Source organism: Pezoporus wallicus, unplaced genomic scaffold, assembly GCF_028554395.1.
Source record: "Pezoporus wallicus isolate ANWC-B61680 ecotype Strahan unplaced genomic scaffold, APGP_CSIRO_Pwel_v1 contig_3710, whole genome shotgun sequence".
Taxonomy (NCBI): Eukaryota; Metazoa; Chordata; class Aves; order Psittaciformes; family Psittacidae; genus Pezoporus; species Pezoporus wallicus.
Genome location: NW_026640315.1, coordinates 3899356 through 3913185, shown reverse-complemented (window position 1 = coordinate 3913185; position 13830 = coordinate 3899356). Strand labels below are relative to the sequence as shown.

The 13830-nt window shown below is 44.8% G+C and overlaps 2 protein-coding genes across 7 annotated transcripts in view; both read right to left on the bottom strand.

The window, feature by feature from the left end:
• Positions 1 to 12077, bottom strand: part of AXIN2 (axin 2) — a 49898-nt gene extending 37821 nt beyond the window's left edge. The window contains exon 1 of one of the 3 annotated variants that reach the window (XM_057418595.1): positions 12039 to 12077. The gene's annotated coding sequence lies outside the window, so the exon portion shown is untranslated. Of the gene's footprint in view, positions 1 to 6010; positions 6312 to 12038 lie in introns of those variants that run through there. The other 2 variants (XM_057418593.1, XM_057418596.1) reach the window with 2 other exon arrangements.
• CEP112 (centrosomal protein 112) overlaps positions 1 to 13830 on the bottom strand; it is a 183394-nt gene that overhangs the window by 14157 nt on the left and 155407 nt on the right. For 2 of the 4 annotated variants that reach the window (XM_057418590.1, XM_057418592.1), the window contains 2 exons: positions 13411 to 13475; positions 11653 to 12093 (listed from right to left, as the gene is read on the bottom strand). In XM_057418590.1, coding sequence (XP_057274573.1) covers positions 12090 to 12093; positions 13411 to 13475 — 69 coding nt within the window. In that variant the 3' untranslated portion in view covers positions 11653 to 12089. Of the gene's footprint in view, positions 1 to 10330; positions 11114 to 11652; positions 12094 to 13410; positions 13476 to 13830 lie in introns of those variants that run through there. The other 2 variants (XR_008973403.1, XR_008973402.1) reach the window with 2 other exon arrangements.

The following is a 13830-nucleotide window of genomic DNA, read 5'->3' as shown; positions in this document are numbered from 1 at the left end:
ACTCCCTTCCCCATGATTTATTCTTTCCTCTATTGTCACAAAAGGCCCCCTCAGCCACCACACCATGTATGTACTGGGGCAGACTGGTCCTATTGCAACTTCTCCTCACTCTGATGCGTGACCCACTGTGAAAAACAAATCTCCATCTGTATGGAATATTAGGCAGAAGCTCTTCCCTGGGAGGGTGCTGAGGCGCTGGCACAGGGTGCCCAGAGAAGCTGTGGCTGCCCCATCCCTGGCAGTGTTCAAGGCCAGGTTGGACACAGGGGCTTGGAGCAAGCTGCTCTATGGAAGGGGTCCCTGCCCATGGCAGGGGTTGGAGCTGGAGGAGCTTTAAGGTGCCTTTAACCCAAACCATTCCATGAATCTATCTCAGGTGTCCCTTGCCTTTAAAAGAGCAGGGGGTGATCTCAGGCTCCTGCCAAACACCCTCCTCTCCAGAGGGGAGCTGGGGCTGAGTAAAACCTCACTGGGTCCCCCTTCACATGGCAGAGGGGAGGAGAGGTGCAGCTGCCCTTCGCGAGGCCGCAGTGAGGTTTTGTGACTCCAAAGAGTTGGCAAATCCCCGGATAAAAGGGAAAATATGTTCATAATAAATAACACTGAAGTAACACATTGCGAAATATTTACTCCCTCGGAAAGGCGGCTGTTTGCTTTCAGTGGAGCTGCTATCTGATCCTCTGCCAAACAGCACTGAGCGCCTGTAAAAGATACTTCTCTGTGGTTGGTGAGGGAAAACCAGGTGCCCAAAAGTGCAATGACTGCGTGTGCAGGGGGAGATGTGCAGAGTCTTGGGGGTCTGTCCTGGGTTTAAACCATGACAGGGTCCTGCAAGCCGCCCTTAAAGCTTCTGCAGAGCAGACACCATGAGCTGAAACTCTAGTTTTAATACAACTAATGATATGTCAATGTAGAAACTGGGGGAAGGAGAAGAGAAGGGGGGGAAAGAAAGAGGCGTTGATAAAATACTTGTTAGAAAGAAAATTGGATTAGTGGTGCCATTCTGGCCATGAAGTTCTTTGAGCTAGAGAAAAAGAAAATAATAATCTTGTTCCTTTCCCCTCCTCCTCTCCCCGCAGCCCACAGAAGGCCTCACAGCCAAAACATCAGCCCTTCTAATCTTATTTTCTTTCTTCTAGCATGTATTTTATTAACCCCTTTTCTCATTTAGCTGCTATGAATAGCTCAGTGGGTAACATCCTTCTTAGAAAGTGAAAACCTCCTTGGAGATGCGGTGCAAGAAGAGAAATGCAGACAAACTTCCAGCTCCCGCGCTTGGAAGAAAAGCCCCCCCGTAATCCTGTCTGGTGAATCCCGACATTGTACCTCAAGGTAGCTGCCAGTTCCAGGTCCCCTCTTTGGAGGAGGGAATTCATCTGCTAGGAGATTGTTCCCGGCTCTGTAACTCCATGGACATGGAGCAGAGATTAGAAACAAACACCCTTCCTTCTCTTTGGGAAAGTACATGCATGTATATATATAGCAAATATAGCCCTGCAAGATGAAGCTGGGCACTCTGAATCACCTTTCTTTTAGAGCTATCGGTCACATCCAATGAAATCCCCAGTGTGGGCTAGGGTGTTCGAAGTGATACCCGATTTGTCCTCCTATACCCATGCCAGGATTTTGTGCCCCATAAGACACAGGCAAACTGGGGCCTCTGAAAGCTCAGGGGCCAGTTTTCCCTCTGCACAACACTGATATAAATGTGGCCAAAAGGAAAAAAACAACTATTAGATCCTCAAATCCAAAGGAGATAGCCCTGCACTGCGCTGCTGTAACTGAGAACAGCAATTTGGTCTCGCCATAAAGAAAATACCAGCTCCACCAAGTTTGGCTGCTGCCTCCTTCCCTGCAAGCAGCAAACCTTCCTGGGAGAGGAGCAGGGTCCAGCCCCATGCGTATTTGTGTTATTTTCCTTGACAGCTGTGGTGCATAGTGGTAAGTGCATGTTTAATTCATTCACAATTTATGGTGTAATGAGAACAATGAATGTGTCTGAGGGAATAATTGCTTCACGGCGGGGATGCTGGAGAGTTCAAGTTGGTTGGCACCTGGACTTTGAATCAGGGCTGGCGGGGATTGGCTCCGCCAGCCCCACAATAGCAGGGATAACAAAGCCGTGGGGATGGGGAGGGGGTTCAAAGTTGCCCTGTGCTGCCTGGGAGAGCTGCGAGAGCCTTTGCTGGGACAGCAGTGGCTGGATCCAAGCCCCGTTCGACCCGTCTGGCCCCACTTACTGGGTATCCAGTGAGGGTGGCTGATGTGGTAGCTGGCTTTTCCCAACCTGTATTTTCAAGCAAGTTTTGCTGTGTTGCAAATCCATGCCCCTTGAAAAATCAAGGTCTTTGCCTCCTCATCTCCTTCTAAGACCTCTTCACTGCCTGGTGCTGGCTGCATCTACCAAACCTCTCCTTTTGTTGGGGGTGCAGAGAGGGGGTTGACCCTTTCCAGTGTCCTCAGCAGCCACATGGAGTTTCAGAGGCCTCAGAGGTCAAGAGCATCCGTATAGAGGGCTCAGGAGCTCCGAGCGTCTCCCAGCTGTCCCCACAGCAGCTGTGCTTGCAGCCCCCAAACAAAGCTCATTAGGGGGCTTGTTAGGATGCTCAGGGGCTGCTCTGTGCTGTCCTGGAGGAGCCCTGAAATGAAACCACCTCGAGAAGGCTGTGTTGAGAAGACATCGTGCTTGGCTTCGTGTGCCAATGTCTGGTCGTTCATCAGGCTCAGAGCAGATAAATGGTGTTATCTGTCATGGGCTCTTTCCTGCAGTGGCTGAGCAGGGCCAGATTTAGAGTTGACAATAAAGAGATGCCGACAAAGGGTTGCTCAAGCCTTGGCCCATGCAGTGCAAGATCTACTGCAGCCCTCTCAGCAGCTCCTGCCTCTTGGCACCCAGTGGAAGCACGGATCCGATTTCTCAAACAGACACGTCAAAGCCTGAGCAACAAATCTTTCCTGCCACAAATCCTCCCCGAGGAGATCATCTATCAAGATGGGGCTCTTGGACCCAGCATCGCAAGTCTGAGGGAAGCAGGCTTGTAAAGCAGTGCGAGCCCCTCGGATAGAAGGTGCCATGTAACCACAGAGGCTGTTGTTCATTATTACACCGTTATATTGGGGAGCTATAGACCATCAGCACTCAAGCTTTTCCATACATGGACTACAGGGGATGGAGCTGGGTCCCCATTCTCCTTCTCCATATGGGAAAGCTCTGCACTGGGGATGGGCTTGCCTTGGACATCTTTCACAGATGCTGAGCCTAGAGCCCTGTTACACATTAACCCCCATGCAGGGCTCTATGAAATCTTTTGAACACGTATGTAACACTCAGTAGTAAATAGAGCCTGCTTTTAGCTGGGGTAACATCTGGGTATGAGCAGATGTGGGCTGAGCTGACAAGCAAGCCACTGCAGGGCATTCCTTAGGGACTGAAGGCATTTTTAAAGTGTTTAAATGGTTTAGGTGCATAAATTCAAAGCTGTCACTTGACTTAGGAGCCTAATTCAGATTGAAAAGATCAAGATTTTAGGCTCTTATGTTCCCTTGAAAGTATTCCACCTGTCTACACCATAGCAATAGCCAGTTAGGAGTGGGAGAGAGACTATAGGTGCAGACAGGCACATGAATTTGTAGTCCTGACAGAGAACCGTGTTTTATCCCATCTAGTCTGAGGTTAAACACAACGTTCTGTCAAGCCACATACAGAGGAAAACATGGTTTGGCAGCAGCATCTTGCATAACCACGGCTGAACATGGCATTACCTCTGCGCACGATTTGCATCGCGGGGAGCGGCTGCCAGTTTTACTTTCATCTGTGTCTTAGGAACATCGAGGAAGCAGCGTTGCTGTAAATACATCAGCCTCACGTCCTCCCTGCAATGCTCTGTCTCATCACTGTGTTCTCTGGGGCTACAGCTGCTCAGTGTAAACCCCGATACCTCCCTGCCTTGGGAGGACAAATAACAGACACTAAGAGACACCCCACCAGGATGTGGCCTTTGTCTCTCCATAGGCAAGAACAGGTTAAAACCAAAGGTGACCGCAGATTTAAAAGGTGAACTTGGCTGGGGTGCAATGCCCCTGCTCCATCCCTTCCCAAAGGCCAGCTGTGGCCTGAGCCCCCCGAAAGTCCCATCCCAAAGGAGGATCCAGACTGACTCCCAAGCCCAATCTCCTCCAGTCTTCCAACAGAATAAATACAGCCCTGTATCCCAGGTCAAGGTACAAATAAAAGCATCCATAATTGCACATCGTTAATTACTGAGGGTGTTTGGGTTTCTTGGAGAACATCAGGTTGTGAAGAGCCTCAATCAAAGAGCCCTTAGGGCATTCAAATCAAGGCAAGCATCAAACCCCAGAGCTGTTTTGAAAACACAACTTCAAACGAACACTGAGAAGGGGAAAGGCTTTAACCTGCCTGCCCAGTAAACAACACGCCCTGGAAGGGCTCCTCACCACAAAGCAAGGGCAAAGGCTGCGACCTCAGGGGTACAAACATCTGCAGGAGCCTCCAGGGACTCCCAGGACAAATAAAGAGGGTGATTTCAGGCACCTTTAACCATAGCCTTCACCCCAACACTGGCAGTAGCCATCACACCACAGGCAAGTGAGGGAGATGTTTCCTCCGCTGTATTTGCTCTGCTGTTCTCCCAAGCCAGTCTTTTGTGCCCGTTCAGTGTAGATCTGAGCCTGTACTTGTATGGGATGCATTTTACAGAGCTGGTTTTCACCAGTTTAGAAACAATTATAAGAAAAGTCAACTTTGTCAATAAAAGATGATTGATAACTGCAACCTCTGAACATATTTTTAGCTAGACCAAACCAATGCATACCATGTAATTATGCTTTTATAGCAACAGAACAGTATTGCAGGTGAGTAAAGTGTGCAAAGAGGGAGTGAAAGCAGCAAAAAGTAGAATTAAAAACATAATCATCACAAATTAAAAAGAAAAGGTAAATATACACAATTACTGACCTATGCCCCAAGTTTAATTCCAAATGGGATAAAAGACTGATGTTCAATAAAGACAGATTTAAGTGAATGTGTTATAATTAGAATCACAGAATTAAATTCAGTCTATTTAATAATTTCCTATTGAATTAACTGGGTATTATTTTCCCGAGACCTTAGAGAAAATTATGATGAGTGAAACCAGGAAATCACAACCTGTTGCAATTGTGAGATTGAGGGAACTTGGTCTGTTCTGCTTAAAAAGATTTAATCAGAAGGGATCTGATCACAGTCGGTAAGAACGCAGAAGAGGATTCAACAGTATTGGGAAGTAGTTCTTTTTCTAGTAGAGATGGTTTATTTCAGCCAAACCCACTGGATTTGAAGCAGAAAATGAATTCGGGGGTGTTTCAGGAGTGGTGGCCCTGGGCCACTCCTAAGTCCATTTTGGTCTTTAGATCTCTAAACGCAAGTTTCTAAGCACCCATGCAGCTATTTCACTCATATGAGTACATATAAGTTTACTTAGAAACGGTCATCATATGAAAAAGAGAAATAAAAGTCTGTAGATCCAGAGAGCTGCACACATCGATCAGAAAGCTTCTAAGCAGTCACATGAATTTAGAAACACTTTCAGCTTAAGCTTAGCATTTCCCACTCTCTTCCTTACAGTGACTATCTGGCCAAACCCCAGCATCTTCTGTAACAACAGCGCTTGCAGGCAAAGGACTATCAGTCCCACCTTCCCCAGGCACCTCCCATGCTGCTCTATAGGTTTAATATAACCACAGCCACCAGTTCCAAAACCCCACATGCATGCTGCAGAGGCAATTCCTCTGCAAAGATAGAATGAAGCAAATCAATACAGTTTAGCATTGCCTGGAGAGAAAATACCAACTCCCACTAGATATATAGGAAGGAACAGCCTACAGCCCTTACTAGATCCATCAGAAAGGTAAAATAACTCGATTCCACCAACACATTACCATGTCCTACTGAAACACAAACCCACTCCACACAGAATGCTGCCTCTACCATTATAAAACCCCAGTAACTTACTGCAGTGTAAGATGTTCCATTGTCCTGTGCAGACAAGATGCTCGCATGATCCTTTCTACAGCAAAGCTGGAGATGCTGATGCAGAGGGCTGAATGCAAAGCTCATGGAGTGCTGAAGGTAAAGATGTGGTTGGACTCAATAATTTTAACGATCTTTCCCAACCTAAATAATTCTATATGCAGAATTCAGCTCCTTAGAGAAGGACTGCCTTAGCTCTGAGGAAGACATGTGGCAGCATAAACCAGCTCAGGTATAAACTGCACTAAAGGCAGAAGCTACTCATCAAACCCAGCTGTGAGCCCAAAACCCCCAGAAGGTTTATTAGCACACCCAGGCATGGGGATAGGCCTGGAGTTAAGTGCAGGGTTAAGGTTAAGTGTTTGCACATGTGCTTCATTGAAGTGGGGCCAAAGCTTCAGGTGGGATGTGCCCTGCAGGGAAACTGACTGGTTTGTCCTCCTGCTTTTTGTCTACAATCTGGTAGGTCCTTATTGTTTTGCACTTGTTCAGATGCTGCCACAAACAGCATTAAAAATGGAAGATGTTTCTCAAATTATTTCAAGTGCAAACCACTTGATTTTGTGTTATTTCCACTTAGAGTTGAAATAACACAATATGAGTGTGGATAAATTCACACCACCTGCTTTGAGGACTTCCAGAAATGTTTCCATAACCACCTTTGACTGGCGTGCTCACACTGCTCTGTAAGAGGGGGACAAACCAACACACCATGAGCTCCTCAGCAGAAGTCACTGACAATTCCAGCTGTAATATTCAGCTCTATTAGAAGCAGTAATTAACGGTAAATGGAGTTGTTGAATGTTTGCTCTGGACCTGGATGAGGCCTGGATGCCCAGTGGCCAAATCATGCGCTAAACAGGTTCCTGGTGCTATAATGCACCATGGGCTCCATAAAAAGTGCTTGGGGAACTCATCCTTTCTAGTGCTCAGAGCACCCTACAGTAAGCATTTTGCTGCAATACTCAGCTACACACTATGGAGGACCTGAATTTCATACAGTGCCAGCCCGGAATTTACAGTATGTTTCAGGTATCTGAATGCCCAAGGGGCTTTATGTTATACCCAGTGTTACCAGTCCTGTGCCATGGTATGCAGCTCCTGCCTCCCAGTGCCAGTTCTCCATCCCTTCACTGACTACTGTGCTTTCCTCCACCAGGAACCTGGGACAAGTGGCATTCCATCTGTTACAGGCCAGGGAAGATGAGGAAGAGGGGAGGAAGAGCTGATTAAAATCAGAGTTTTCATTCAGAGTTTTCATTGTAGATTCAAATCTATACTGAAATTAGTCACCCAATGAGCTCATCCAAGAGGGATGAACAAACAAGAAGATGACAAGCAAGTGTCGATAAGTCTCAGAAGATGTAACATTATTCCTGAGCACAATTAAACACAGCCTTACAAACACCCAGGCTCTGACTGTTCATAAAATCCATATGGAGTCATTAGCCTTCTTAGGTCTCTTTCTCCACCACCCTTAGATGCAGAATGAGAGCCTGACTGTGTAAAAACATACTGAGATTTAGGTGGGCTCTGAATTTCTGCCATTTCTGAGGAATTCCCTTCTAAAAATGCTTGTTCTGGAAGTCACCAGTGAATCCACAGCCACTGCAGACAAACTTCCTCAAGTTAATCATGCTAACAGCTGAGTCTGTTCTACAGCTAATGGTGGAGGTCTATATCAGTATTGAGTCTTACCGGGTAGGTGCTACCTCTCAGGAGACATGTATTGTCAGCTAAACCTCATCAAACATGACCTGCACCTTCCAGGAGTTCTCAGCATTGATCCTCTGTGAAGAGACAAGGATGGTATTACCGAATCCTCTGTTTCAGCTCAGGATCACTCTGAAAGACAGATTTCTTATAGATTCTAGGTAGAATTTTAATAAATAGTTGAGGCCTTTCTGGGCAAAACTGGACAAAGCGAACGTCAGCATTAGTTTAGCTTAAATAAGAACACCAACAGAATTAGGACCCACAACCTTCTTTTGAAATGATGGACAAATCTGCCCAGTATTAAACTTTGATACCAGGTTTCAAATGGGAAAAGAACAAGATTCCTGAAGTATAAATCTGGTGAATAGATGTTATGAAGTTGGAAGTATTGTGCTGTAACTTAACTGCCCAGCTGAGATAAAGGTATTCCTTTATTTTGCTCCCTCTACAAATACATTGTATTTCAATCCTTGTTTTCAATCCTAAGTGCTGAGACTAAGTGTGATAGATACATGTGCTGACATAATACAGGTTCATGGGATAAAGGCTGCATCAGCAGAGGTCAGGGGCTGCAAACAAGGGCATGACACAACATCTCCACTCTGTTCTTTCCCACGTTTGTCAGTGAAGGAGAGATCGTCTTGTGGTAGCAAATGGTAAATAAGTGATATTTTGTCCAGGAACTTGCCTTATTTACATTATTACAAATGTCAGATAACACGAACGGGAGCTGCGTAATTCCTATGGCAAAGTGGTACAAGCTGCTCCCAAACGCAGCGCACTCCCTGTCCTTCTCTCACACACGACACATTTTTGCAGGATCAGATGCTTATTCAGTCCATTCAATGCTTTTTCACACCAAATGACATCTAATTTAGGGAGGAAAAGTGTTATTTAATAATCTTTTTTTGGTTTGAGTTGACCAACTGCACATCTTCCACTGGCTCCATCAAAGGAGCCACCAGTCCCAGAGCACATCGAACTTTAAGTGGGCTGTAGTGGGCAGACTTAAAATTGATCATGCGTTTTAGTTTCAGTAACTTGCAATTTCTGTACCCTTTGATAGCACACTTTAAAGAACAAGTCTTCTTTAATGACAAAGGCTTAAAAGAAATGACCTTTCTGAGCAAAATATCAAAGCTTAGAAAAGATAGTTCCTTGGAAAAAAAAGTCTGAATTAAAGTGACCTTGTGTTCTGAAACTTTTTCATGCAATATCTGACGCCTTTTCCTTTGTACCCTCAGAACAAGACCAAGTATAATTTAGTAGCGTGGTGCCTCCAGTACATTCTGTGATTTGGGAAGGACTTGCAGTGCATTGAGATAATTAAAGGAAATAAATCAGATCCCATGTACACTCTCCATCAAGACTCTCATGGCTAGAATCAAAGCTGTGGTGGTTTTCAGGAAATTCAATAAAACCCTGCAAGATATTCTAGTGACTGCAAGTATTCTCTTCTGGTGACAATAAAATCTCTTCCTCTGCAGCAAAATCATCTCTTGGTTTGAAAGCACCATCAGCAGAGATTTGGGCAAGTACCAGGAGTATCTGCTGTCACCAGCACAATTAAAGCACTGTTGCAGCAGAAAGCAGAGGGCTGGCAGGAGGAGGGAGGTTTTATCCCTTTTCTTCCAAGTGCACCAGAAACGAGCATATTCGTTGCGTGTAACACAAGAACTGTGAGTGGCACTAAAATAATGTGTCACCTGGCTAAGGGTCACCTCCCTCGGCATCGGTGACAAACGTTATGATGATGCCTTTTTTCTCACGGGGTTTTACAGAGAGTGAAACAAAGTAAAATCAGTAAAATAAGTAAATAAAACATACAAATAAAGCTGTAACCATACTCAAGATGTTTTCACCAGAGCTTGTTTTGTGGACAGTGAAGCCAGCTACTAGCCACTGGCAATTCTTTACCTAGCAGGGTAAAAGAGAGATAAAGAGCAGGTAATACGTACAAAAGCATTTCTAATCCTGCCATTTGGACACTACTTGGTACAAAAATGATCAAATAAGTGTTAATAACTATGAGAGAACTCCAACCAACCTTGAGTCTAAGTTCTTATCAGGTTTACAAGCACCTTCAAAATGGTTCTCACGCTGTATTTGATGTAGGAGAGAGTTTTCCAGTTTAAAAACTGATTGACCAACACATCTACTTTTCTCAAACTGCATCAGCAACCCAATTCCATCAAACATAAGGAAATTCGGGCCTGAACTGAAGCAGCTAGAAGAGGGTCCATGTCTTTCTGTATGGATGTACCCAACTTGCCACTTTTGAAAGCACCATAACGACCCAGACATCATGCAAACACACAAGCAGAACAGCAGAATCAAAAATGCCTCATTTCCTTCATGCATGAGAAGAGAGATTTCACTGTTCCCATGTCTATTAGGACACAGGCAATAACCACTGGGTAAATCCCAGCATGAGCTCTTGGTGCTCTTCCCAAAGAACTCAACCATCACTGCCCTGCACATCTCTGAGTAGAATCATAGAACCATTAAAAGGTTTGTGATGGAAGGGACCTTAAAACTCATCTAGTTCCAAGCCCCTGCCAGGGACAGGAGCACCTCCCACTAGAGCAGGTTGCTTCAAGCCCCGTCCAACCTGGCCTTGATGCTTTTGTTGAAAGTCAAAGGAATGGATACTGAGGCAATCTGCAATAAGAGAATTAAAGTCTTGTCATTCTCCTCATTTTTCATCATTATATAACTTTCAATGCTGTATAAGTTTCATGTTTAAGAACTACTATAGACAAAAGTGACGTGAAGAAGCTTATGGTCTTTGTACAACCACTCAAATCCATTTCATTTTACTGATCACAATGAACTAAATACACCCTGACAATTTCCTCCTACCAAAACTCCCCATTGCCCCAGGCGAGTCTTTGTGGCACCTGCCACAGCACCTCCTCACTTATCAGAGCCATGACAACCCCTTATCTATAATGCGAAGAATCACTTGTTGATTCCAGGAAGGTGGAAAACCTGCCCAGGCTCAGACCAGGCTGACAATCAGCAAAGCTGAAGCCTGTGTTTGGCAAGGAGCTCCCTGCTGGTGCTGTCAGGCAGAGGGGTGGATGGAGCTCAGCCTGCCAAAGCCTCTCCTCATTGATCTCCATGCCAGGTGGGATAAGAATGCAGCTGGAGAGCTGGGACCTGGGATAGCCACATCCAGCCGCAGGCACACCAGGCCCCTCTGAATCCCGTGGGGATCACTGTGCCACTGGGGCAAGGGAGGAGAGGTGCCTGTTCCCATCAGCAGTGAGACCCTCTGGGTCTCAGGGCCACGGCTGGACTCGGAAGACAGGAATTTCTGGCCTCTCACAAGCACTCAGACCATTAACTGTGCCGGCAGGATGGTGCCTAGGGAAGAAAAAGGCTATTCTTGTATTCGGCATATCTAAATTTACACATTACAAATGTACTAATGTACACCCTGGTGTATGGATGGCCAAGAGATAAGGAAGCCTTCCTATGCCTGGGAGGCAGAGCCAGCTACGAGGACGATTCCTTGTCCGCATCCTTCAGCTTTCCACTGCTGCTCAAAGCTCATCCCTGCAAACCAAACCTGCTTACATTTACCAGGATCACCCAAGAGAGAGCCTGCAGAACCAAGGCTGAATCAATTATGACTCTTTTTCAATAACAGCCCATAACTGTGTTATCAGTAAATGACAAAGAGCTTTCCCCATGACCAGCATATGCAACCCCAGCCAGAGATATAACTGGCAATGGTGGCTGCATTTGTCCTCGTGGTGTTTTTATTCTTGATCCAATCCTTTTCCTTGAAACACAGCATAAAAACTTCTCCTCAGTTCACAAAGCCATAAAAAACCCTCATGGGCACCGTGGCTGCTGAGGTGAGTGAGATGCCCAAGCAGGACAATAATGTCAAAACAAAATAGTACAAAATAATAATATTTTAATATTATGTAAACACATGGACACAAAACAATGTCAAAATATGTTAAAATATCTGGGACAATAGTAACAGAAAATGGGATTTTCTTCATGTATAACAGTGAAAAGAATGGTACTGGGAAGTAATAGCAAAACTATTAGTAAAGGAAACTCTAAGGGCTCAGTAAGCAAGCTCAGCATGGAGTCAAACACAGTACATTGAAAGCATACGTCTGTAATAAGATAATGATAAAAATAATGGAAGGAAGATCCAACTAAAAACATGCTGGCACAAGCAATGAATGTGTTTTCATGAACTTCATTTTACGTGCTAACAAAATAGCCACTGATCTTTGCATTTGAATTTACAAGAGCCAAATCTTCAAACCTATTCAAAGCAGTCCATTTGGCAACCGAAGAAATCCAACAGCTCCAGCAGCTACCTGAAAACCAAGAGAATCTCATTAGTTATATCTTACTATTTTAACTATAAAAACACAACAGGGTTTGGTCCAGCAGTGGGGCTGCACGTGGCCCCACTGCTGTCGGGTGTTCAGAAGCACGCAGGGAGCTGCATCAAATCTGCAGCCACAGGCATGCATATGTGTTAAAGCAGCAAAAAGCAGTTCTTCAGTGAGTGAGAGTCAAGTAAATGGTAACACAGAATGTAATATGAATGTAGACTTGGAGAAAAGATCCGGTCAGGAAGGTGATTTTCGTGACCAGAAGCAGCACAAAAGTTTCTCCAAGTCTCCAAGCAAACGCCACAACAGCCCCACTGGGAGAGGAGCTGCTGTGTGCTGTGCTGGCTCCATCCCTGCTTCCCCTCCACCAGGACATTGTGGCCTGACCTGCTCTAATGTTACATGATTATTCACCTTTTTAAACAGCTGTTTTCCTGACTGAGAAGACACTGATTCAAAATAAGCTTAAGACAAAACGCATCCCTTGGTAATGCTGCTGATGCTGAAGGAAAGGGTCTAGAGATGCATTGCAGCTTCAGATTTATCTGACAAAGTTACCTACGCTGGACATATTACCAAGAATCTCTGATATTTTCAGTTTCTAATTAGCTTTAGCTAATTCTCATTAACAAATAGTTCAGGACTAATGCTTTCAGACAACTTTCACACTGCTAACATTTTTACAAAGGTTTAAGTATCTTACAAATCCTTACACTAGTTTTACAAGCACACACTCTTCTTTGCAAGAAACCCTTATGTGAGCTATGAAAGTCTCATCAAAGTCTATAAATATAAAAAAGATGGAGTGGCTTTCCTAGGAAGTTTCCTTTTACTCACCTCTCCATGTGAATCACTTACTCTAAAGGCACAGCCAGGCTTTTTATTGCTGCAGCACTCACCATAATTTATATTGGAGGGTGTAAACGGCTGAAAAAAAGCTCAGGCTCATGAAGATCCGGTACTTTGAAGATGTGATCTGTAATATTATGCATTGCATCATTGTTTTCTATCTTGAAAGGAGGTGGCATCACCGCCTAGCTGCAGCTGTGCACTGAGCCACTGTCTCATCATGAATGTCGAGGCAAAGCCCAGACTTGTAATGCACCTGCAAGTTCTCTAATCTTGCTCTAATAGTACTGACTAAGCAGTGGGAAAGGTCTTAGATGCTTGTTTACTGAAAATAAGGATCTTTTAAAGCTGCAACTGTATTTGAGTGTTTTAATTAAGCCGTAAAACTTCAATAACTGGGATCCACAGGTGTGAAATGGTACAAATTGATCAAAGATAATCATGTACCTCCTGGCCTGGTAGACATTCAGCTCTTCCTGGAGGACACAGACTCTTTTCTGCAGAATATTTACCTGTAAAATACAACCCCCATGAAAATGATGGACAAAATTTGGGCTCATTTCATAAAAAGTGTTTTTCTGGTCTATCCTGCCGAAATAAAAAGCAATTCAGCCGCAAACTAGAATTCATGCTTGGTAGAAGACTGTTAGTATGGCTTCCCTGGCCCTGCTCCAGCTGCACGCTACCTACTCCTTTAGAAACAGAGGCAAAACAGTTTTTAAACTCAGCTGGTGGTACCATATGGGTTATACAAGGGTTTGGGAACTCCACTTCTACTGTCAACTCGTGTATGATGCCTGTGCTCTGATCTCTGTGCTTTTGCTCTTGTGACGAAGGTTCTCACCTGGACTTCAAGTGTATGAGAAT